General features: G+C 36.7%; 1 protein-coding gene across 1 annotated transcript; it reads right to left on the bottom strand.

Moving 5' to 3' along the window:
* Positions 1 to 256: 256 nt before the first annotated feature.
* On the bottom strand, positions 257 to 20,369 carry LOC125234637 (putative phosphatidate phosphatase). Its single transcript, XM_048140965.1, has 6 exons — positions 20,202 to 20,369; positions 11,307 to 11,458; positions 10,386 to 10,577; positions 8,071 to 8,235; positions 5,908 to 6,084; positions 257 to 417 (listed from the first exon to the last, which is right to left on the bottom strand). Exons 1-6 carry the CDS (start codon positions 20,269 to 20,271, stop codon positions 325 to 327), a joined length of 849 nt encoding a protein of 282 aa, XP_047996922.1. The 5' UTR covers positions 20,272 to 20,369; the 3' UTR covers positions 257 to 324.
* Between the last annotated feature and the right edge of the window lie 4,649 nt (positions 20,370 to 25,018).

A 25,018-nucleotide genomic window follows, 5' to 3' on the forward strand; every position in this document is an offset into this window, starting at 1 on the left:
ATGTGGGGGGACCCTTAGTTTTCAACCCCCGACGCAAAAACGACGGGGTGTTATAAGTTTGACGTATCTGTCTGTGTGTGTGTCTGTCTGTCTGTCTGTCTGTCTGTGTGTGTGTCTGTCTGTGGCATCGTAGCTCCCGAACGGATGAACCGATTTCAATTTAGTTTTTTTTTGTTTGAAAGCCGAGTTAGTCTGGAGTGTTCTTAGCCATGTTTTATGAAAATCGGTCCACTATGTCGCGGTCGGGGGTTTTTTCAAGAATACGCTATCGAGATAACCAAAGACAATATTTAGTAAAGACTAGATCGTATGTATATGCGTCTACTACGTGTGAGCTGGTCCGATGACATACACGTCGTTTTGAGGCACGATGGTGTGGTTCTTTTTTCTCTGGACCAGGTCTATGCCACAGTATACCTGAAAATAAAGAAAAATGTAAGTAAGACTTTTGTTTTCACAAGAATTAACGTCGAATTAAAATTAAGGAATAGGTAATATTTTTTTCATCACACCCACACTTTAAATGTGCTATTGCACGCAGGCGGAGCGTGAGTTATACAAAAATCGTTCTCCCAAGGGAATAATAAAATGTTTTACCGTACTTGACTTTTTTAAGTACATCTATTTACATATTTTTTACATTGCGAGTGTGATGAAAAGCATTGTGTGTAACTCGGGGAGTATGAATATTACTAACCTTTCCAAGGCAAGCCGTTGCGATTTAACTTACTCTCGTTAGTAATACCTATTAAACATTTTTGCTAAAAGTTTACCTAATCTTAAATGCATCTATCAAAACCGACATTTTGTGTAATGAATAGATTTGAAAAAGAACGGAACTTTCACAGATATGTAGGTCAAATGGGAATAAAACTATTTTCATTTGTTCCCGGCGGGGACAGATAGGAACGAATCAATAATTCGAGCCCCTGTCTCGTACACTGAGAGAAATTTGCATTGTGAATTTAACAAGTTCGACTTGTTGCGGTTTATCCGTTTGAATCAGCCAAACGTATGTTTAAAACAATATGTGTCAGGTTGTTTTTATAAAATCGATCTTGCTGATTCAAATATATTGCCGATTCAAATGACAAGTAGCTTGTTGTTTGAACCAAAGAGCACGAAGGCGCTATTTTAACCAAAAAACTTGTTGAACGAACATGAAAACTGGTTGTATTTTCTCTCAGTGTAGGGTGGCCTCACACGAAAATAGGTCCACTATGTCAATTTTCTAATAGTACAAAGTGATTATATCCCTCATTAATCCTTAGATACATACGTTGGCTTATATGGCTGTATCATTGTTTTCTCTGTAGTAAATTTTATGTAAGCCTGTGTTGTGTAGGTATTATTATATTGATCACTAAGTATACAACTAAAACATGTCTCAACACCCACAAAGTCTGTGCAAGCACGTGTTGTTGTTTACATCACTATTAACTTATTTTTGTAATAACCTAACCACAAAATTTAAATTTTGAAAAAACCCCCGGCTGCGACATAGTGGACCGATTTTTATGAAACATGGCTAAGAACACTCCCGACTAACTCAGCTTTCAAACAAAAAAATAATAAATTGAAATCGGTTCATCCGTTCGGGAGCTACGATACCACAGACAGACACACACACAGACAGACAGACAAACAGACAGACAGACAGACAGACAGACAGACAGACAGACAAACAGACAGACAGACACGTCAAACTTATAACACCCCGACGTTTTTGCGTCGGGGGTTAAAATCACTCATTGTTCTCGTGTTTCAATTATACGTTATCTCCAAAGATAAGTGTTGTTCAACTGTGTAACCATGTTAGTGTGGAAAGTCATACTATTGATAATGATAAATAATTATGCCACAGGTCACTGACTCTTCATTCACTAAGCCAGAGATAATTTAAAAATAAAAACTGCACATCTCTCTTTGCAGGTTACGTCAATTTGACAGGGGACCAGCCTGATATGTACAGGTGCATGGGATAATTTCAAATCAGAGAAATATTCTGGTAATTTCGAAAGGGGAATATTGATATGATGGAAATAATGGTGATTTTTATGTGAATTTCGGAATTAAACGACTTTCGGAATTACCCCACTGCACTTATAGTTGTTTATAGGCAACGCTTGTACATTGTCTCAATAACATAGCGGTAACATTCTGTGATTGTAACACGACTTTTAATAAGCCTTAAGTGTCACTGTAATCTGTGACACCAAATTATTATAAACTTTAATAACTTAACCACAAAATTAAAATTTTGAAAAAAACCCCGACCGCGACATAGTGGACCGATTTTCATGACTAAGGTTGGCTAAGATGGCTAAAAACACTCCCGACTAACTCAGCTTTCAAACAAAAATAAACTAAATCTAAATCGGTTCATCCGTTCGGGAGCTACGATGCCACAGACAGACACACACATACACACACACAGACAGACACACACACAGACAGACATACATACAGACAGACAGACAGACAGACTTGCAAACAGACAAATAGACAGACAGACATGTCAACGGTTTTGAGTTTGAGGTACCGTTTTTTCTTAGACTTTATCTGTCTTTACGAAGTCTTTCTCATACGGACGAGATACGGATTTTCGGATGTCTAAGATGTCTTTGCTCATATGTACTACATAAGTTGTTTTTATCATACACTTGTCTTTGCCAAGTTGCCTACTCTTCTGGTTATAAGTTATAATTAGTATCATTCAATGTTTCATTGACTTAATTAATTCAATTAAGTTATTTTTAACCCCCGACGCAAAAACGAAGGGGTGTTATAAGTTTGACGTGTCTGTCTGTCTGTCCGTCTGTCTGTCTGTCTGTCTGTCTGTCTGTTTAAGAGTTTTGAATGATTCACGGTTATTTTCATTAGACTTATATTGACCGGGATATAGACCGTGATTACCTTTTTGAAAGTGAACGCAGCCGACGCGCGCGAAGGAGGGTAGATCGCGCGCTGTCTATACAACTTTAACATCCACCCGCCTTCGTCAGTTTTCCGTGATCATGATGCATGCAACTGCGTCGAAATATCGGGAGCTCGACAAAAATCAAAAAGGTAATCACGGTCTATATCCCGGTCAATATAAGTCTAATGTCTGTCTGTTTGTCTGTCTGTGTGTGTGTCTGTCTGTCTGTGGCATCGTAGCTCCCGAACGGATGAACCGATTTTGATTTAGTTTTTTTTGTCTGAAAGCTGAGTTAGTCAGGAGTGTTCTTAGCCATGTTTCATGAAAATCGGTCTACTATGTCGCGGTCGGGGGTTTTTCCAAAATTTTAATTTTGTTACAAAATAAGCATTAAATGTGTCAACGAAACCTAATAAGTGATAACCTAATGATACAAAAGAATGACAGAGATAGAGAGAGGGAGAGAGAGAGAGGGGTAAATTATTCAAAAGAGATAAAATATGAGAGACCGGGTTACTTGTAAATAAATAAATAAATATTGTGGCACACCTTACACAGATCAACCTAGCCCCAAACTAAGCAAAGCTACTATGGGTGCTAGGCTATATACTTACGTATATAGATAAATACATACTTATATACATAGAAAACATCCATGACTCAGGAACAAATATCTGTGCTCATCACACAAAAAAATGCCCTTACCGGGATTCGAACCCGGGACCGAGGCTTAGCAGGCAGGGTCACACGCGCTAGGCCAGACCGGTCGTCACAATAACTTATTTCCAATATGCTCACAAATGTCCGAACTCGGTTCTATAATCAAGGCGATAAGGCAGTTCAGATATTTTTGCGCGCCCCGGCCGCTCAGATATCTTTGATAGCGACTATACAGTCAACCAATTGGAACCCTAGGCCACTGTAGAACTAGGTCATAGTGACTTTATACATCAGATTGTAAGAAATCTCTTACTGCTTGTCATTTTGACATGGTTGTAGAGTGGCCTATGGTTCCAATTGGTTGACTGTGCATAGAACTTTTTGGTATGGACAAGGTAAATAGAGAGCAAAAACTCATCCCATGACTGACAGGTTAGCGAGGCCTTGTACTCTTTTCCTCAAGTGAGTACTTACCTTTTACGATTACGGCATAATAAGCACCGGTGCATGTCGATTCTATTGAGCATCTGGGTTACCCTCATCTGGCAGAATAATTTTAGTCCGAAACACACTTCGCATAACAAGTTTCGCAGAAACACTTTCGTTCGAATGGTAATTTTGCAGAAAACTTAGTTGGCATTATTACTACCACGCATAAGATACATTTGGCAGAATATTATTTTACAGAACATTACTTTGGTCGACTTTGGTTTAGCATAATTGTATGTACCATAATAATCTTATAGCATAATATTACATTAGCAGAATTATTACTCGCTATCAGAAAAGAAAAACTGCCCCAGAGTCACCGTTAGGTACGACGACGAGCGAAGCGAGGAGGAGTGTTAGGTATCTTGCATCCCCAACACATCCAACTCGCTGTCAAATAGCAAATTACAACTTTATGCCACCTAAATATTATGCACAAATATTATCTGCAAATGTATTGTTCGACTAGAAGACTATTATGCTCATCAACATTATGACAACAGACGATTCGGTATTACAAAAATCTGCGAAATGATTTGTGCCAAAGCATATTCTGCGTAAGGTGTTTCTGCCAAACTTGACTTCTGCCAAGAATCAAATATATGCGTAAAAAGTTTCTGCCAGATAATAGTGAACCTTGAGCATCTCGACTAGAATTGATTATGAAGTTTATTGATGACTATCTTTTGCCCGCGGCTTCGCACGATAGAAAGAAACAAAAAGTAGCCCATGTCACTCTCCATCCCTTCAACTATCTCCACTTAAAAAAATCACGCTTTCGCAATTCGCAATTCGTCGTTCCGTTTTGCCGTGAAAGACGGACAAACAAACAGACACACGCACTTTCCCATTTATAATATTATAGTATGGATAGTCTTCCGCAAGTTATAAGTGTTTTGTTGGTTACAAAAAGGACAGAAAGGTTTGAAGAGAGGAAACTTAATTTACATCTATATACAAACATAAACTCACGCCTGTATTTCCAAACAGAGTAGGCAGAGTACATGAAACTGCTCAAGTTTCAGTGCCATTCTTGGCAAATAAGGGGTTGAAAGATAACAAAATTGTGATATTGCAGTGACAGGTTGCCGGCATTGACCACAACACAATGTAACTTTTATGTCCCACGATCAACTTCTATAACATCCACGGGAGGAAAGGGAGGAAACTTAAATCAATTATGCTACAATGACTGCTAGGTACTTGCTACCTAGTAGTCGAAGATCCGAAGTCGAGTCGAAGTGCGGTGTGATAGATATGTTACCAAGAGAACAGTTTGTCGCGAGTAAGGGCGCGAATACACGGTGCCGCCTCCACGCGGACACAGCACCATTTTGGGTCATGCCATTTTGGTATTAATTTAAATTGTTAATATAGAAAATTTTATCACTTACCACTAGTACACCAAAGACGATTCCCAAGCTGTACCCAGCCAGTACATCGCTCCAGTGGTGCTTATAGTCTGACACTCTAGAAAGTGCAGTGTGCCAAGAGATCATCAGAACAGCTTGAAGAAAGTGGGGGAACAGTTGTGTCACTTACCACTAGTACACCAAAGATGATTCCCAAGCTGTATCCAGCCAGTACGTCGCTCCAGTGGTGCTTATAGTCTGACACTCTAGAAAGTGCAGTGTGCCAAGAGATCATCAGAACAGCTTGAAGAAAGTGGGGGAACAGTTGTGTCACTTACCACTAGTACACCAAAGACAATTCCCAAGCTGTATCCAGCCAGTACGTCGCTCCAGTGGTGCTTATAGTCTGACACTCTAGAAAGTGCAGTGTGCCAAGAGATCATCAGAACAGCTTGAAGAAAGTGGGGGAACAGTTGTGTCACTTACCACTAGTACACCGAAGACGACTCCCAAGCTGTATCCAGCCAGTACGTCGCTCCAGTGGTGCTTATAGTCTGACACTCTAGAAAGTGCAGTGTGCCATGAGATCATGAGGGCAGCGAACTGAAGAGTGTGGCGGAGCACCCGGGTCCCCCGCCAGGTCATGCGCCGCTCGAGGTACAGCTGGAGAAATAATAAAACCATTATTTAACGGTTCTTATCTAGACGCCTAGCCTTCAGAGATAACATACACTAGAGAAATTTCGACGGATATCTCGGCGGTCGGGGTGGTGTAGTCGTTTGAGCACGTCAGCCGCGATAGCTGAAGACCCGGCCGGGTTCGATTCCCGGCTTCGCCACCAGTAGGCTTGATCGCTTTTTCTTTAGTGTATGGTATCTATTTCAGTTTATAAGTTCTTAGGTACCTAGTCTGTTAATTTAATATTTCTTTTTTTTGATGAATACTTTTGCTGATGAAATTGTATCTCGTTTTTTAATGCATGTTAATTATAAGATGTAATGTTTTGAAAAGAAGTGGCCCGCCGAGTTTATTGCCGGTCCCATAGTGGATACCCCCCTCCAACTGAGGGGGGACTGAAATCTTCTCGAGGCTGAGGCGTAGGGTTAGAGCCGGCGTAGCTTTATTTGACGTTCATAAGCGCATTGTAATATGCCTACTTGGAAAATAAATATTTCATTTCATTTCATTTCATATCTACTTATTATGGGTTATTTCCGGGCATTGAAATTATCAACTATAATGTTTCATCAGCCGGTATTATGCTTCCATTTTTATCACATATCCGCGTGGATAAGACATCTGTCACTCTCACTGACGTAAGGTAAAGTGGGGGAAGATTGAAGGGTTTTTCTTGAGGGGTAAGACGAAATATGTTCAGTATAAATATTATGATTCGATCTCTTAATAATAATGTGGACCTTAATTCGATAGGAATGTGTTTAATTCTTAATCCTCAATGACTCTCTTTCTGTAAAGAAACCGAGCGTGTGTGTTTCTAGTAACTAAGGTTATTGCTGATAATATGTAATCACCAGTTTTTATCACTACTTTTTTTTCGGGTAATATCGCATAGTCATAGGCTGTGTCATTCAGAATGATGATGTGATTTGACAAATCTAATCTTTGGTGGCATGAAAATATGAACAAGGCATGAATGAGACGACCTACATGATACATGTGCGCGACATGTTTGTTTTTTTATAATACTATTAATAACATGTATTTCAATATCGTTTGCATAAATTTCTGGTTGTTTAGTATTTTGTTAAGCATGAATTATATCTTGTATTTACGCATGATTAATATAAGAAAATAGTCGTACGCCAGCAGGCAAAACATAATGTTACTGACATATTTATTTATAAGACCAAATTTTTGTACTACCTAGGTATGTTTAACGAATAAAAATATTCTGATTCTGATTCTGATTCTGAACATAAGGACAAGTCTTTGTTTTGGCGAGATAATCACGTACCGTGCCAATCTTATGCTAGCCCTGATGTAATTAGGTACATTTCTGTATAATTGCAGACGAATAAAAACGACAAAGAATTCAGCACGCTCAGGCGCTCATTCTGTCCTTAATTATGCTAAATACTGCTCCGTGACTGCTAAGGTAGGTACACATTTGTCTTTTGTTTGAAAATTGAAAGACAACATATGTTTCTATGTGTGCATTACATAGATATAATAGATATAAAATAACGATGGATGTTTTTGTTATGATTTCAGAGAAGTTTTGTGTATGCTCGAAGGATGGATGGATCTCCAGACAGTTGGTAAATTATTCAGGCATAACACTTTATAGGTCGTTCTCAGTAGCAATTATCAGCAATTCATAACATAGCGGAACCTCCAATCGATTTCTAGTCAAAATGGCAAAGAAGCCGCTAAATGTGAACATCAAGATAATTTTAAACCCTTAAGGAGAGGGTAGCAAAGGGACATTCTTCTGCCTTATTAGGGGTTTGGAGTCGGACCTCCATCAGAAACTTCGCACAGAGTCGGCTGTCTGTTCATGAGTTAAACGTAGATGATTTTAATTTTATGTTTGTGATAACACGGTCGCTGCGGCATCGGATCTATTCGACCCGATGAATGTTGCTTTGTTAACTAAGTAATTGCCGTACAAAGGTGATAATACTTACAGCAACGAAGACCATCGTGTAAGCTGCAAAACTTGAGTGTCCGCTGAGGAAGGATTTGCGCACATCCTCGATCTGGCTGTGGTTGCTGGTGCAATAGTATTCTGAGGGTAGCACGTAGCGATTACGCCATTCTGGTAAACTACAGTCAATGGAAGGTCGGCAAAGCTGGAAACAAAAACAAAATAATTATTAAATAAATTAAATTAAATATTATAGGACATTCTTACACAGATTGACTGAGGCCCACGGTAAGCTCTAAGCTAAAAGGCTTGTGTTGTGGGTACTCAGACAACGGTATATATAATATAAATACTTATATATATAGAAAACATCCATGACTCAGGAACAAATATCTGTGCTCATCACACAAATAAATGTCCTTACCGGGATTCGTAACCGGGACCGTGGCGTAGCAGGCAGGGTCACTACCGACTGCGCCAGACCGGTCGTCAAAAATAATAATAACAATTAATAATTAGTATTAGCCATTCTGTTGGAAAAGGACCTATATTCAGTAAAAGGATACATGCAAATAATAAAATAAATTATAGACGATTTTTCTTAGACATTAATCATTTCCTAAATATTATAATTTTATTATTGACATTGATACGTACTAATTATAGTACTACTTATAAGTCTTATAACTTTACCCTTACATTTCCGTAATTTATTATTTATTATTTCTCATTATTCTATATTGTATTATTGACATTGGTTATTTTTTATTTGTACTATGTTGTACTAAATCTGTAAGTATTTATTTTTATTTTCATCAATATGACATTTTCATTTCTTTTTGTTCGCACTGCTTGTTTCCATTTAATTTGTAATTTTAATTTTATTATTTCTTTTGTAACGATTATTATACGAATAGTAATATAAGCTGAAATGTAAATTGAATTGTGTGAAATTTGTATAAATGTGAGAAATAAACTAAACTAAACATTAGAATAAGGAACTGCGTTGCAGATTTATCCCTTTCAATCTAAACCGGTGTTGAACTCGGTTCTATGCAAGATTTCGAAATGTGTTTCTTGATCATTATTTACTGAGTCTGGCTTACCCACTTACTTAGTTATAATGTGTTTGTATCTCACATACGTTTTATAACTAAAATTGGTTAATCAGGTCAAAAAGCCAGGGTTACACGTCCCTAATGCTGGCCATTGACATATCGAGCAATTAAACGTTTTCCTTATAAATACATATGCTAAGGACTTCTTAATTAGTATTAGATGAAGGCAATCGAGCTTACAAATTACACGGATTACACCTAATCACGTCGATGACACTGAGTTTGTCTATACTCCTGAATTTAAGTACTTAGTATAGGTATACTGGGTGGTACATACCCAACTTATAGAAGGCCTACTTTGCTTCTCGCTGTATAAATATACTTTTCCCCTCACTAGCTCGGAAACACGTGTTTTGTCCTTTAATACCAGCGGGTAAAAACGCATTTTATCCACTAGTGGGTAAAGTAATTTGACCTTGAATAAAGTCAAATCAACTGCTTTAAAATTGACGAAAGTAAGTGAATCTAGTAATAAAGATGATTTACCACCTGTGGAACTACTGGAAGCAGTGCTAAACGCATTTTTTGCGTTGTAGTTTCCTCGCTGTAGTGAGGGGAAAAGTTTTGTGTTACACTCGGGTGCAAATGTATTTTACTTCTCGTGTGTTAAGAAACTCGCAAGTTCAGGATTCTATTCTCGAACCACTCGCTTCGCTCGTGGTTCAACTATAGAATCCTTTCACTTGCTCGTTTTTCAATTCCACACTCGGCGTTAAAATACAACTTTGCCCCCTTGTATAACAAATAACTATAGTAACTCCGCTTGTGTGACAACATGATAGCAAATAGTAATGGTCTACTAAAAATAACGAACGCACGCGTAGTAGCGAACGGATTCAGGTAGATTCGGTCATATTCATGTCTGATTGGACACTTTCGAGGACCATAAAAGCAGTTGCTGTAATTAGCATGTGTTCCAATTAACATGTTTAGCTATCTCTGATGTGGCCAATTTAACGAACAATGTACAGTCGCCATCAGATATATAAGAGCGCCCGAGGTACTCAAAAATATCTGAACACGCCTCTAACGCCTAGGCAATAGAGGCGTGTTCAGATATTTTTGAGTACCTCGGGCGCTCTTATATATCTGATGGCGACTGTACCGAAACCGAAGGCCACTACTGTGCAACCCACGGATCCAGGTGGGTATACTCAAGCCATCTACTTACCTGCTTGGACACTTTAATCATCATAAATGTAGGTGATGTAATGCATGAAGCTAAAAAGTTACTTACATCAAAGAAGTGAGGCCTAAGTCTACCAATCACATGCTTGGCGATCTCTGTAGCCAATTCAACGAACAAAGCGCCGAGGCCGAAAGCCACTACTGTGCAGTACAGCCCACGGATCCAGGTGGGTATACTCAGGCCGAAGACTTTCGTGTCACTGGATTCTTTGCGCAGGATTACATATTCACAGACGACCACCTGTAGGCAGATAATGTAAGAATAAGGGCCCGTTTACACGATGCGAGAGCTGACATGCGAGTTTCATTACATTATTTACATTGCGTTATTTGGTCAGTCGGTTGAATTAACTTAACCTTAATGATCTTCAATGTAACTCAATTCCTATGCAAAAATTTTAAATAAGAAAAATAATGTTTTGAGTTTTTTGGAGTACGAGAGCTTGCGCCGTCTAAACAACTAACAAGACCTAAGAGAGCAATTCCCGAATAGTTTGTACATTTGGATGATTTGTTACCAGATTTCTATACATTTTCGGTAACAAAAAAGGAAAGTTTCATACAAACAACCTAGGACATTTTGGGAAACCTAGTGGATCTTGCTCAGCATCATGGACTCTATCAGGCTACCAATTTTTATCAAAATCGGAGACGTGATCCAAATGTACAAACTATTCGGGAATTGCTGAATAATAAAAATATTCAAGTATACAAGTTTCTAGATAAAAATCGATCGGAGAAAACGGAGCTATATAATATACGTATTTATTGACTGAGGAAAGGTAATTCACTAGACCACAATCTCAATTAATTGATGGTAAGATACATAGGTATAATAAATTTAATGGTGTGCACGGAAATCCTAAACAAGCACTATTTTGATTAAGTAGGAATAGAAGCCAGATGCCACAGAGCTTCAGCTTTATACTTATTATCATCTTTTTAGAAAAATGCTACAATAAATACTTACAACTAAAAAGGGTATTCCCAGACCATACAACCGCAGCATAAGGGTGGTGACTGTGTTCTCGTGGTAGGGGTACTTGAGGGATTCGTCGTCGCAGAAAAACCCTCGATGGAACGGCTCCCATAGCAGCTTCATCGCAAACAGGCATACTGTCACTGAAAAATAATAGATAATTTAGTATAAAGTTAACATATTAATTTTAATCAACCATATCTATTTTTTTAATATTATAAATGGGAAAGCGTGTGCGTCTGTTTCTTTGTCCGTCTTTCACGGCAAAATGGAGCGACGAATGACGTGATTTTTTAAGTGGAGATCTGGAGATAGTTAAAGGGACCGAGGACCCGACTTCCCTAAAATACTTAATAAGCCACGGGTAAAAGCTAGTTATATTATAAAATACATGACTCATCTCGCCTGGAACGTACGATTGTCGAAGTGCGAGAAAAAATATCGTATCATGTAAACTATGCGTACGATATCGCACGGGAGGAGGCGATAATCGCCTCGCCTTAGATGTTTGTATGTCTCCGTGTAAACAAAACACATATGCGAGAATCGTATACGAGTTTATACGCTACTCAGTCGAAATTAATTCTCTTTACCTAGAAACAGAAATCATGTAAATCATGTAAACATTGTATTTTTAATGTTTACTAGCATTTTACCCCATATTTGCCCATATAAGTACTTATGGCGTATAATGCTATCATTAAAAAAAATACTATATTCTAAGTTCAATAATATCCTTAACCTAATTGCAACCAAGATTTTATTAACTACGCTACGGTCGAATTCATTCCTATTGTATGTATAATATCATTTAGACCGTCATAAATAATATATACTATTTATAGTTTTAATATTATTGGGTACTTTCAACTTAAATTCAAATAAATCAAAAGTAAATTATCCACAATATTATAAAAAAGCATATAATATTATGTGTTTATTGACATTGACACGCAAATTGACAGGCAAAACTCGTATAAAAATCGGTTCGCTCCGATTCATGCGATAATCGCACGTTCGAGAAAAAATGTCATACGAAAACCGGTATAGACGAGTCGAGAAATGTTATGGAAATATCTCCCGAAAATTCTAAACTAAACTATTTCCGTTCTCTCCGTCTAAACTATTTCGCCTGGCGATAATCGCCTGGCGAGTATCGCATACGATACTCGTATGCGAGTTTTTATTTCTCGCACGAATGTAAACGTTTTCGTACGATAGTCGCCAGGCGATTATCGCATACGATAATCTCATACGAGTTTCTCGACCAAGACGGGCGAGAAACTCGTACCATCTAAATGGGGCTTTATAAATTAATATCACTTTTTAAAGAGGACAATCTTTTATCTTTCCATATAATACAAACCGTACCTTGAGTTTATAGGTACCTATCAGTTTTTAATTTATATTGTACCATTGTGAAATCAATACCGTAGTCATGGTTATTATCGCGTGTGAAAAGGCCATTTAATTAGCTACTGCAAAAACACATGGAATAAGTTAAATGAAAGGCACACAAGTGTACATCATGACAATATTGTATCATTGTTGTACTTTCAACATGTATATCGTCACTACTTTTAAAAAAACTTGTATCTTCGTCTGTCAATGAAAAGAAAATTGTAGTAAGTATGTATGGAATGCATATAGACTTACTGCGTTTTAACTTTGAGGAACAGCGTGAGATACGAGATTTTTTAAAAGTAGTAACGATATAAGCACTTAGGTAGCTAAAGAGATTTGAAAGAAATACACTTTTCACCACACCAACTGATAAAGGCGTTCTTTGCTATTCGAAAACTGATAGCAAAAATCGCATTTTATCCACGAGAGTGCAAAGTAATTTCATACAGTAAATATGGGTGTTGGATTCTACGTATAAATGATGATTTTGAATCATAAATGTCAAATAAATTGAAGTACTTTATTCATTTTGATGTTTTACAGTTCATACTTCATATTTTCATAGTGTTGGTGTGGTGAAAATTTTTGTGTTTCACTCGGTGGCAAAGTTTGTTTAACCTTCGTGCCTGGGTATCAAGATTCCACTTTTTGAACCACTCGCTACGCTCGCGGTCCAATATTGGAATCTTTCGCTTGCTCGGGTATCAATATTGGCACGTGCGGTTAAACAACAACTTTGCCCCCTTGATAACTATTACAGCCAGGCAACAGAGAGTAGAAATGGAACTTTTTTTGTCATAGCAACACTTAGTGCGTTTTCACATTATCCGATCCGATATCGGATGTAAGACCGATATCCCATACATTACAGGCGCGATCGTGGATTTTTTCCATTGAAATCCTTCCGACATCCGATATCGGATCAGATAATGTGAAAACGCACTGAGAGAAAATACAACCAGTTTTCATGTTCGTTCAACAAGTTTTTTGGTTAAAATAGCGCCTACGTGCTCTTTGGTTCAAACAACAAGCTACTTGTCATTTGAATCGGCAATATATTTGAATCAACAAGTCGATTTTATAAAAACAACCTGACACATATTGTTTTAAACATACGTTTGGCTGATTCAAACGGATAAACCGCAACAAGTCGAACTTGTTAAATTCACAATGCAAATTTCTCTCAGTGCGGACTTACTGTTCTCATACAAAAGTGACTCAATAGTTGCCACATGAAAAACGATTTACATAGGCGGTGGCGCCACTACTGCATTTTACGAGTTTTATTTTTTTACGAGTTTTATTTGCAATGGCAGTGACGTCATTTATACTCACGTGTATCTATAACACGGCCCCTATTTCAAAAAGGCTACAATTGTCAGTGACATATGTCGAGCGACAATTGTCGATGACAGGTGACAAATTACAATTTTATAAAATATTTTCTATAGAATTGCTTACAAACATGACAGGCATTTTGCTACAATTGTATGTATTACAATTATGTTGTGAAACAATAATTATTATTTCTAGGCGACATATTTGTAGAATTGTCGGTGAATCTCGACAGGAGGATTAAGATGTGTCGAATTGTGTGACAATTGTAGTAATTTGTGGTTGACATACGCGTTGTTCAAAATGGCTGCCCATGCGAGTGATATAGTGACACTATTAGTGATAGTGACAGTAATTCCTATCTATATACTTAGGTTTTCGTACTTAGTTAGGAGTTCCTGTTACTTCGCCGTCGATATAAGTTTCAATAATGCTACGTAAATATGAAATTAAATTTGTAGCAAACTACGGATATTTCAATTTATTTTTATCATTGTACCATCGGCAGCAATGTTAGTACCTTATTACAAGGGCATAAAGCCTACCGATGATTAGTTAAGAGTGTTGCTGTTAGTAAACGCTATTGGCCCCTTCGTAACATTATTAGTACTTAGGTATATTTTTGAGATTTCTCTGCGTTAATACATATTATTATACTAAATTGTGTTTTTAAACTTATGTATCATAAAAAATACTACATACCTATGTACCTAAATAGCTATCATTAATATTATTTTATACAAATACCCTCAAATTAATTTAAGCGTTTTTAAATGAACGAGTTACCTTCGTATTTAGGTACACCGAATTCCAAATTCAAATATTTTTAGTTTAGTTAAGCGTTTTAACTATTAGTTTAGAATAGTTTTAATTTGTTTAATTTGTTATTTGTATATTTTTATTGTAGTACCTAATGGTCAATGTTTTTACTTCTTCTTCTTTTATTCACATTTATAAGAAATAAATTTTATATATCTTAATAATTCAAACTTATTAAATACTTAGTATAGTGCCAAGTTAGGTATATATCTTAGATATTTCTATTTCTTTGCCATACACCCGTTTCAATCAAACGTTGAGCTATTCCTTTATATTTAAGTATTAACTTTCATTGCGGATATTAATTTGTTATCAAATTTATCAAATAACACGAATTTGCGGTCGGAAATCAATTTTAAGATAGTCATCATTCTTATTATTATATCCATACTGCAATATTGTTTTTGAAACAAAATACTAACACATAACCAATGCCTACTTGATACACATAAATAATGTTACCGAAGAAAATTATTTAATGGTGGGAGAGGATTTAGGTAATGAATAGTTTTAAATAAGTTTTATCGAAGTTAACAAAGGCATTTATATTTATAGTCAGCCAATAAACATAAAAATATCCATTAAATAAATTTACTTATTGCCATTTGAGTCAACTACTATTCATAATTTGATACATTTATCCCTATGGTTAGTCGTGACAATTGTATTCTACAATTGTCGCACCTGTCAGCGTGGTGAAACCAATAATTCTACATAATGTAATATTTTGTGACAATTGTCGCACCTGTCACCTATATGAAATTGGGGCCTGCTGACAACAGTGATAACTGCATTAATAACTGATAACAGTATATTTAGTTTAAGGTTTATGTCATTGGATCGGCGCGTGACACGCTCTGATTAAAAGATTACTCATTGCAAACTAAAGATAGGTACTTACTTAAAAACTGTACAAAAATAGATGACTAGTAGCTTTTGCCCACGGCTTCGCTAGAGTTAGAAAGAGACAAAAAGTAGTCTATATCACTCTCCATCCTTTATACAATACAATACAATACAATATAATCCTTTATTGATAAAATAAAATTTTACACGTCACACACTTTCAACTATCTCCACCTAAAAAATCAAGTCGATTCGTCGCTCCGTTTTGCCGTGAAAGACGGACAAACAAACAGACACACACACTTTCCCATTTATAATATTAGTAACTAACTTTTGCCCGCGCCCGCGGCTCATGCGCAGATCCAGGGGGGGGGAATGGGGGTCATGACCCCCCCCCTGGAGCCTAAGTTGGCCATACAAATAGACCACGTGACCCCCCCCCCTGGGGCCCCGGATCTTTACCACGTGCCCCCCCCCCCTGGGCACGAAGCTGGATCCGCGCTTGCTTCGCTCGCGTTAGAAAGAGATAAAAAGTAGTCTATGTCACTCTCCATCCCTTCAACTATCTCCACCTAAAAAATCACGTCGATTCGTCGCTCTGTTTTGCCGTGAAAGACGAACAAACAAACAGACACACACACTTTCCCATTTATAATATTAGTAATAAGTAATATAGATAATCAAGAGAACGCTGTTATTTTGATGTATGCAAAGACCGTTCAGTATAGTATGACGAAAATAGTTGTAATGAAATTCCGCAATATGGCGTGTAGTCGTGACCAGAAGGTCAGCTTTACAGTTTACAGTAAAACTGATTATCCGAACCAAAGACCTATATAACTTCGTAAAGACCGATAAAGTCTAAGAAAAAAACGTACCTCAAAACCATACAGAACAAGGTACGGTAGGTAAGGCTAGATGGCGATACACCTTTGGGGTACGCTCGGCTAGATGGCGCTAATAATTATATATGACATTTTAAAACATATCAAGCTAAGAATATGGGCCAAATTGTCAAAACAGAGGTTCAAATGTTTTAAGCTTGTGTCGAGAGATGGCAGTCTATGCACTGTGATTAGAGATGGGTAGAGGTGAGTAAATACTGAGTATTTACCCGTAATTTACTCAAAGCACCGAGTAAATACTCGTATTTACTCATTTGGGTGAGTAGAAACTGTTACCTAAAAATAATTTAAAAAATGAGATTTAAGTACTTAGTCGTGTTTATTTTAACTGTGTGGACATGTTTAAATGAGATTTATATTATTAGAAGTTTATGGGAGTCTTAGTTTGTCGAAAAAGAGGTAATCATTGTGAGAAAAAAATAGTGATAATGTTTAGTTAGCAGTTTTGTTTTAAAAAAGCAGGTATTTACAGTAAAAGTATGAGACTTAAATAAAATTGATGTTCTAGATAACGGCATGACCTTCGGAAGTGATTATTAATGTGGCACTTACGACCTTTTATTAAGGGTTTTCTAAAGAAAACTCAAAAATGGCTTAGCTGGTGACGTTTAAAGTACTAGTTTTGTGTTTTGTATTATATGGCCAATAATTTGACGGTTTCTGGATATTTTTCCAACAACGAATTCGAAAGTTATAAAGGTATAAACATTATTTCGACCTTAATTATCGTTTTATTCCAAAACTGTTCATATTATTAAAAAACTTTTTTAGAAACATTCAATTAATTTTTAAAGACCTATCAGATGATGTATAACACACTGGTAATTTCTGAATTTTATTTTTGTAAAAATAGTTACATCTATGGAGAGCACGTCTTTAAAATTAAATTCATATAAATTTGATTACTTAACTTAGTAGCCGATAACAAAATACACCAATATTTCTAATTTGTATTTCCATTTCAGCACGCTAAATAGTTTATACCCACCAATTTGAGTAAAAACGAGTAAATACGGGTATTTTGAGTAAATACTGAGTATTTACTCGATATTTACTCTTGAGTATTTACTCACTACCCATCTCTACTGATTACACATTCTGCTTTGACAGTCATTCTTTATAATACTCGATCCTCTTTGTCCGAACTAATAGATTGCAACTGACAGTTCGGATACTTAATCGAAATGTTTTGAACCAGATTTTTTTATTTATATATTAAATGTGGCAATTTAAAACATCTGAAAAAATAGCATGACCCACTAAGCACAGATTTTAGTTCCGAGTTTGGTTACAATTCGGACTATATTAATGATATTAATTAAATACCCCTCGTTCTCGCACCGTGTAATCGGGCCCTAATTTTTTCATTCATCAATGGATGCAGCGTTTAAACAATTGAGAGTTCAGAAATCATGGTAAGGTGCATTAGGGTAATTCCGAAAGTCGTCTAATTACGAAAGTCGCATAAAAATCACCATTATTTCATCATATCAAGATTCCCTTTCGGAATTACCAGAGCATTTCTGTCATTCAGAATTACCCAAATGCACCTTACATACAATTTTTTTTGGCATTTTTTAAATATTTGGAATTGTTAAAAACTTACGAGTATATTTGTATCGAACATAGGATGGGTTGTCTGTCAAGGCTTGACCGTAATATTACGTGACATGAATAGTGCTATAGCTAACTAGAGGTCATATCCAAATTAAAGTTCAAAGTAGATGCAAGATAGAGTAGTGAGAAAGTGAAATTTGTTGAGAACGACACTAAGTGTCTGATAGACCTTGAATCGGGTTTTTATAAGGCCAGGTGGGGTAATAGTAACATAGTTTTCAGTACAGATGGTGTTTTTACGCACTAGTGCGAGAAGTGGTTCATTATATGGCAGGTCGAAACTTTGGAGGTCCATCTGTACTGAAAAACGTCGTTCGATACACGTGCGAAAAGGAAATTCGTAACTCGTGTCGATTTAAAACACTCCCTTCGGTCGTGTTTTAATTTATCGCCACTTGTTTCGAACTTCCTCTTTTTCGCACTTGTATCGAAATGTACTATTATTTTATTATAGGTAAGAGCAACAATGAGGGGATTCCCTAGAAGTGTTTGTCTTGCCTCAGTGTTAGGGACCTTTTACACTCAATAATCCGGCACTGTTTCTGACACGGACGTGCCGAATTGGTAGAAAATTCGGATTGCTGGAAATTAGAGACATTCTCCATAATATTTCCAAACTTTTATGTAAATGTGTCGTATAAAAAACCTGTTGTAAAACTTGTAAAATAGTAAGTTCAAAATGATCGCCCCGTGTGGTGACAGGTTGAGAATTTCACCACCCCCTTTCTTCCCGTGGGTGTCGTAGAAGTCGACTGTGGGATATGGGTAAATTTTGAAAAACCCCCGACATATTGGACTGATTTTCATGAAACGTAGTTAAGAACACGACTAATTCAGTTTTCAGAACAAAAAAAAATCTAAATCGGTTCATCCGTTCGGGAGCTACGATGCCACAGACAAACAGACAGACACGTCAAACTTATAACACCCCGTCGTTTTTGCGTCGGGGCCCGGGGGTTTAAAATCGCATGAGTCTTTCCTATCTAACCTCACATCAGCGTTCAATTGTGTTCGTATTATATGGACACATTGGACATCATGACTGTAATGACACGCCGTCCATGTTTATCGTGAATTGACTGGTTATAAGGAAATGATAGCTTGTTGTCGTTACATGTTAAAATACAGTACAATGGACTATTCATCGTTGGTCACAATGATATTGACGATTTAGACGAGTAACAAGTGTCCTCAATAATAATGTATGTAGGTTTGTTCAGTTGTAGTTCATGATTAAAATACAAGCAATTTAAAAAATGTGAAACATTTGATTAATGTATTTATAGAGTAAAAACAAAATTAATAACTTACTACAGTACTGTTATTAATTTTGTTTTTACTCTTGCTGGATCAAATCATAATACTATACCAACTAAAACCATTTAACTTACTGTGATCAAAAAGGATCTGTTTAGTAACATTATAATATTATTTACATATAATAGAACCTCGAAGAGTTACCTCTGTCCAACTCTACATTTCCTTTTCTTTTCATACGTGCCTGTCTCCATATTTTGTAAATGTATGTATTTTAGGTAACCCAAAATACATAAATAAAATAACCTAACCACAAAATTAAAATTTTGAAAAAACCTTCGACTGCGACATAGTAGACCGGTTTTCATGAAACATGGCTAAGAACACTCCCGACTAACTCAGCTTTCAAACAAAAAAGTAAATCTAAATCGGTTCATCCGTTCGGGAGCTACGATGCCACAGACAGACACACACACAGACAGACAAACAGACAGACAGACAGACAGACACGTCAAACTTATAACACCCCGTCGTTTTTGCGTCGGGGGTTAACACTTTCGAAACCGGGCTCTACGCGGTGCTACGACATTTTCGCTACATACGGGTTTCCCCATGTAATCGGCTACGCTTCTACGAGCGGTGTGCCCGACAGTCGGGTTCTTGGTAGCGAAAGTGTTAATAACTAATAACAGAAGGTACTTACATCCAGCAATAAGGAATCCATCCAGCACCACCTTCCGTAGCACACACATCGAGGGCCCGTCTCTCGACATCTTCACCACTTTCTTCCCCTAACTTATTAATTAGTCTCGTAACAGTTTAGTAGTTTAGCTACTCGCACCGTCAGGCAGTAAGTTCAGTTGAGTAATGACTAACGTCAGCCCGCGCGCCGTCTTAAAAGGAAGCCGTACAGTCGCCATCAGATATATCGGAGCGCCCAAGGTACTCAAAAATATCTGAACACGCCTCTAACGCCATGGCAATACAGGCGTGCTCAGATATTTGTGAGCACCTCGGGCGCTCCTATATATCTGATGGCGACTGTACTATCAGTCCGTTGTAGATAGCGAGACACTGGATGAGACAGATTTGATTTTGTTTATATTTTAAATGATAGAAATGGGGATTGAATCATGGTAATTTAAGCTAAAGAGCTTATTTACGAATTTTGGTGAATTTTAGGCGCTAATTAATTTGTTTATATTTACTTGACACGACAATTTTGTAATTGTCAATGTCAAATGGCATTGGTAAGTTTTTTTTTCAATTTTATTTAAAAATGTAAAGAATAGAAATAGTACATTACATCAGAGGCCGGGAAAATGAGGATTTCCGGCCAAGTTGGTATATACGGCCGAGCGAGCGTGCGAGCGAGGCCGGATAGAGATACGAGGCCGGGAATCCGTTTTCACGCCGAGGCATGTATAGTGCTTTTCTCAAACATACAATGAAATAAAAAAAATGCTCTAAAAGACAATATTTTATTTATTAAGTAACCAAATACAAATACACTCAAACGTCAAGTGTGACAAGTATCCAGGTCACACAAAAATTAAAAAAAGTGACATGACAGTACTGACAGCTTACTTAAAAAAGTTACTTTGCAGGCCTAGGCCTAAAAAATAATATGAAATCCCTTTACAGTCCTCTCGAGTTGTTGCGCCCAAAAAGCGATACTTCCCAGCCCATTTTAAGGAACGTAAAGACAATATTTCATTGCATGTTTGAGAAAAGGTAATATTAATATAGCAGTTGGCAGCTGTCAAAATTTTCTTTGGTCAAAATGATGTCAAAATGTTTGAAGACGTCATGTAATAGTAGAGCGGCGAGAGGGTCTCGGGAAAAGTTGATGTGACTGGAGAGTATACTGCTGACAAGTGGTATCGTTGTGATCGGTACACTTTACTGAATACGAAATAATGACTTGTCACTTTCTCAGACTGTGGGGGGGTTAACTATGACGTCACAAAGATCGCGGTCCCGGGTTTAATTTTTTTGCCAATTTGTCTAGAACCCCTTATCCAATTTTGAAAAATGAGGTGTCGATTGAAAGCGTATAACATGCTGATTAAGATTTATTATATGTGAAAAGTATAGTTTTGTTAGTTATTTTTTAATTTACAATAATGCAAAAAATACGTTTTTTTTACTCTCTTTTTTGATTTTTGTGACTCAAAAAGGCAATGAAAACGGCCACTTAGCTAAAAAATATGTTATATAAATCATTTAACTACATTATTAAGCTATCTGTTGCTTTTTGAATTTCTACGATCGGATAATAAATGAGCAAACTACAACCACATACCTGTAGGCGGGGAGTACCGCTTGACACGCGTTCCCATACATTCGGCGTCTACCAAATTACACCTCGCGCAAAATTCGTTTCAAGCAGATATACCTCTAATCTTATTCATCGTAACCTATCAATATTGATATCATTTGAAAGCACAATTAAAGTACTTTAAAAAACAATCTCAATCATTTTTTTAAAATCAATAATCGCCAGTCTGTGGTGGTTACAAAGGAAAAAAGTGGGTATGCAATTTGACTGGTTTCCTAGGTTTGATACCCTAGACGAGTTTAAAAGGGGAGGTAAAGGTGACATATGGGTTTTCTCTGGCCTAAAAGCTACACAGAGGGTCAGGGGAGAAAAAACTAGGGTTTAAGTTTAGTTTTAAGTTATTTTTCCTTTATTTGTTGATTTTATTGTGTTCAATTTTTTTGTAATTTTATCAAGGATACACGTTGGTTTCTTTTGCTAAAAGTTGCCTTTTTTATGAGAAATGTTATGAATTTTATGGCTTTTTCCGATAGAGACTAAAATTAACTTTCAAATAAGGCCACATAGTCATACTTTTACTTATATAATATTAAGGGTATGACTATGTATCAGTAGGCCACATAGTCATACTTTTACTTATATAATATTAAGGGTATGACTATGTGGCCTTATTTGAAAGTTAATTTTAGTCTCTATCGGAAAATGCCATGAAATTCATAACATTTCTCATAAAAAAGGGAATTTTCAGCAAAAGAAACCAATGTGTATCCTTGATAAAATTACAAAAAAATTAAACACAATAAAATCAACAAATAAAAAAAAAATAACTTAAAACTAAACTTAAACCCTAGTTTTTTTCTCCCCTGACCCTCTGTATAGCTTTTAGGCCAGAGAACAACCCATATGTCACCTTTACCTCCCCTTTTAAACTCGTCTAGGGTATCAAACCTAGGAAACCAGTCAAATTGCATACCCACTTTTTTCCTTTGTAACCACCACAGACTGGCGATTATTGGTTTTATGAAAATGATTGACATTGTTTCTTAAAGTACTTTAATTGTACTTTCAAATGATACCAATATTGATAGGTTACGATGAATAAGATTAGAGGTATATCTGCTTGAAACGAATTTTGCGCGAGGTGTAGTTTGGTACTCCCCGCCTACAGGTATGTGGTTGTAGTTTGCTTATTTATTATCCGATCGTAGAAATTTAAAAAGCAACAGATAGCTTAATAATGTAGTTAAATGATTTATATAACATATTTTTTAGCTAAGTGGCCGTTTTCATTGCCTTTTTGAGTCACAAAAATCAAAAAAGAGAGTAAAAAAAAAGTATTTTTTGCATTATTATTAATTAAAAAATAACTAACAAAACTATACTCTTCACATACAATAAATCTTAATCAGCATGTTATACGCTTTCAATCGACACCTCATTTTTCAAAATTGGATAAGGGGTTCTAGACAAATTGGCAAAAAATTGAAACCCGGGACCGCGATCTTTGTGACGTCATAGTTAACCCCCCCACAGTCTGAGAAAGTGACAAGTCATTATTTCGTACTCAGTAAAGTCTACCGATCACAACGATACCACTTGTCAGCAGTATACTCTCCAGTCACATCAACTTCAAAACTAAGACGACTTTTTTCAATTCCGCCGCCTTACTAATGCGTCGTTCTATGAAAGTTCATATTTTTTAATATTTTCACATAAATTTTCATACTACTTCATGCATTAGTGTTGCTTATGTTTTTGCACCTAGCTAAAACACTGATCATTTAATCTGTGTATTGTTGAGAAGCAAAAACTCCAGCCGGTGCGTGTGAATATAACTCGTTAATGACATTTACAAAAAACCTAAGTTTTGGTCCTATTATTTTCATTCTTCGCAACAACAACCGGCTTAGAATAGTTGTTGGTCTTGTTTTACATTGACTAAATATTTAATATTACAATAATTATTACATGCCTACGTATATTCATCTTGTTTGACCAGTGTAGTCGCCGAGTTTTATCCGAGCAGCAACACTGGCGGTTCGAGCGCTGGCGGACATGAACGGCATCAAGACTCGTCCCGGTGACGTCACGTCGGCGTTAATAAAACCCTCGCGCAGTCGACGGAGCCTCTTTTCCCGATCAGCCGCAGAGTGACAAACAAGTATCAGATCAGATTAAGTATTGACTAGGACTTGCACCACCGAAAATTTAGGGTTAACCCGAGGTAAACCCACCGGTTTATATGGAATATGACAGCTGACAGCCCAGCCCACTAACCTTGAGTTAAGCGGGTGGCGCAAGCGGCCCTTATAGTATAATCCGGAAAATGACTAAGCGCCAGTTGCACCAACGAAAATGAAGATTTAACCCACCATTTTATATGGAATTTAACAGATGACAGCCCACTAACCCTGGGTTAAGTGGTTGATGCAAGTGGGCCTAAAGGATATCATTAATATAAAATTATATATAATTAGGGTGAAAGTACTGCCTAAGGTTAGTGCTCGCAATGTGCTTCCACATGTATGAAACATAAACTAATTCAGAGAGATTCCATTGAAGAGTAATATGGGATTGAATAAATAAATCTATACGTATCACTTTTTTGTGAAAAGCGCCTGCATGTTAATGCTGCATTGCAGGCAATGAACATTGCTATTTTATTTCAGCAGGCGTTATAGATATATTTATTCAATCCCATATTACTCTTCAACGGCTCTCTGAATTAGTTTGTGTTTCATACATGTGGAAGCACATTGCGAGCACTAACCTTAGGCAGTACTTTCACACTTGAGTAGGCAGTCATTAGCTAGAACTGGAAGTGCACCCGCCAACCTGACGTCAGAATGGCGGGTGTCATTAATTTCTTAAATATCTCTGGAGTTCAAAGAGCACATTGCTAGCACTAACTCCTAACGTATACCACACCAGGATTGCTTGATGTACACCCGCCATTCTGACGCTCACAATAAAATAGGTCCTATTTTTATTTTAATATCAATTTCAAGGTAAAAGTTTTTATATGCCACAGTATAAATAGGCACATATATACGATTGCTCTATGCTATATATAGGTGTATATGATTTATTTATTTATTTATTTATTATTTATTAGTAAAAACATGTTTACATGACATTACAGTAACACCAATGCGTCACGAAACTTAGATAACATAAAAGAAAAAAACAGTATGTAAGAAAACGAAAAAAAAAAAACAATAAAGTTTAAAACTAAACAA

The sequence above is a fragment of the Leguminivora glycinivorella genome, chromosome 16, assembly GCF_023078275.1.
Source record: "Leguminivora glycinivorella isolate SPB_JAAS2020 chromosome 16, LegGlyc_1.1, whole genome shotgun sequence".
NCBI lineage: Eukaryota > Metazoa > Arthropoda > Insecta > Lepidoptera > Tortricidae > Leguminivora > Leguminivora glycinivorella.

Excerpts from the sequence above, each read along its gene's own strand:
- LOC125234637 (XM_048140965.1), bottom strand. The coding sequence starts at position 20,271 with ATGTCGAGAGACGGGCCCTCGATGTGTGTGCTACGGAAGGTGGTGCTG. Across the intron at positions 10,578-11,306 it reads TGGGAATACCCTTTTTAGTT|GTGGTCGTCTGTGAATATGT; the intron begins GTAAGTATTTAT and ends ATCTGCCTACAG. Across the intron at positions 8,236-10,385 it reads TTAGGCCTCACTTCTTTGAT|CTTTGCCGACCTTCCATTGA; the intron begins GTAAGTAACTTT and ends TTTTGTTTCCAG.